The 1,931-nt window shown below is 56.7% G+C and overlaps 1 protein-coding gene across 1 annotated transcript in view; it reads left to right on the top strand.

Moving 5' to 3' along the window:
• EFTUD2 (elongation factor Tu GTP binding domain containing 2) overlaps window positions 1-1,931 on the top strand; it is a 22,923-nt gene that overhangs the window by 20,020 nt on the left and 972 nt on the right. The window contains exons 23-24 of the mRNA XM_029963268.1: window positions 558-709; window positions 1,619-1,726. Of these exons, the coding sequence (XP_029819128.1) occupies window positions 558-709; window positions 1,619-1,726 (260 nt within the window). The remainder of the gene's footprint in view (window positions 1-557; window positions 710-1,618; window positions 1,727-1,931) is intronic.

The following is a 1,931-nucleotide window of genomic DNA, read 5'->3' as shown; positions in this document are numbered from 1 at the left end:
GAGAGAATACACAAAGGGATGTGCTCCCCACCAGGAGCACTGTGCTCAGCTCTGGGCCCCCAGCACAGGAAGGACATGGACCTGCTCAAGCAGGTCCGGAGGAGGCCACAAAGATGCTCAGAGGGCTGGAGCAACTTCCCTGTAAGAACAGGCTGGGAGAGCTGGGGTGGTTCAACCTGGAGAAAAGAAGGATTCAGGGGGACCTTAGAACCTTTCCAGTGCCTAAAGGGGCTCCAAGAGAGCTGGGGAGGGACTTTGGACAAGGGCCTGGAGGGACAGGACAAGGGGGAATGGCTTCCCACTGCCAGAGGGCAGGGTTAGATGGGATAGTGGGAAGGAATTCTTTCCTGTGAGGGTGGGGCAACCTGGCACAGGTTGCCCAGAGAAGCTGTGGCTGCCCCATCCCTGGAAGTGTCCAAGGCCAGGTTGGATGGGGCTTGGAGTAACCTGCCCATGACAGGAGTGGAATGGAATAGGATTTAAGGTCCCTTCCCACCCAGCCCATTCCCTGGTTCTGTGACACTTAGGAAGACCAATCTTTTGACACGTTTGCAGAGGCCACGTGACACAGGATGCTCCGATCCCCGGCTCCCCTCTCTACACCATCAAAGCCTTCATCCCAGCCATTGACTCCTTCGGGTTTGAGACCGACTTGAGGACCCACACGCAGGGACAAGCCTTCTCCCTGTCTGTCTTCCACCACTGGCAGGTGAGTCCATGTCCTGGGGAAACAGGGAAGAGGGGCAGGTAGGATCAGGTACCAGGTAGGTGCTGTCAGTGCCAGAGCTCACACAGGGCAGGACAACATCTCTGGAGAGTTTCCTCAGAGGATTTTGGGGAGGCTTTGTGCACCAGCTGTTCCATGTCTGCCAGGGCTTTGTTCCAAGTCCCATCACACCTTGTCCTAACGAGGGAGCACCGAATGCTGCTGCTGGCTGAGTGTCAGGGTCCTGGAGTGCCCAGGGAGAGGAATCCTCCTGAGGAGAAGGGAATGTTTGGATGCAGTCTGCAGCCTGGGGAGCAGGAGCCTTGGAGCAGGGGTCAGATTCACTGATCTGCTGTAAGACATGAGGTGCCACATTTGAGCTTTGCCTCTCACAGAAGGTGTTTTAGATCTGTAGAAAACAAAATTTGGGATGAAATACTGTTCTGTGGTCACTTCTGTGTCTGGGACAAGTCAGGTCCTGTGGGAGCCACTGCTGTGAGGTGCACAGTGACTTGGGTACAGCCAGGTGGGAGCAGCAGCTGCGGGCTGAGCCTAAAGGTCAAGATGTGAAAGCCTGAGGCTGAGCTCTGAAAGAACAAACACGCCTGGTTTGTGGAGAGAGTTGTGCTGACTGAGACCCACATGGACTGGGCTGGTTATTTTAGGGGTCTTATGCTACACCAGCCCCTGGGGAAGGTGGGACATGTCCTTGGCTTGGATTTTCAACACTGTATTAAGTGACTTCCCCCAGGCATGAACATCAGCAGTGACGTGAGTTTGTGTGTGCCAGGAGAACAGAAGGGATGTTGGGGATGTCTGCAGGGCCCAGGGGTGTTTCCTGTTGCAGTTTGGGGTCTCCAGGAGGTTGAACCAGCTGCACTAGCACTCTCATGTCCTGGCCCTGTGTTCCAGATTGTGCCTGGGGACCCCTTGGACAAGAGCATCGTGATCCGGCCGCTGGAGCCGCAGCCGGCCCCTCACCTGGCCCGGGAGTTCATGATCAAGACCCGGCGCAGGAAGGTACGTCTGGGAGCAGTCCCTGCAGTGTCCCTCTGGCCCAGCAGCTGAGCTGTTGCAGTGTTGTCCCTTGAGTGTGCCACGTCCCCTCTGTGTTCCCAGAGTGCTCCAATGTCTTCCCAGGGCTTCCCCAGTGCTGCCTCTCGGTGCCTGTGGGAGTCCCATCTGTGACTCCAGCCCAAACCAGGATCCTACGGCCTCCACTGAG

Source organism: Manacus vitellinus, unplaced genomic scaffold, assembly GCF_001715985.3.
Source record: "Manacus vitellinus isolate BGI_N305 unplaced genomic scaffold, ASM171598v3 scaffold_100_pilon, whole genome shotgun sequence".
Lineage (NCBI taxonomy): Eukaryota > Metazoa > Chordata > Aves > Passeriformes > Pipridae > Manacus > Manacus vitellinus.
Note: the sequence above shows the minus strand (reverse complement) of the source record. Positions and strands in the feature narration are given on the sequence as shown.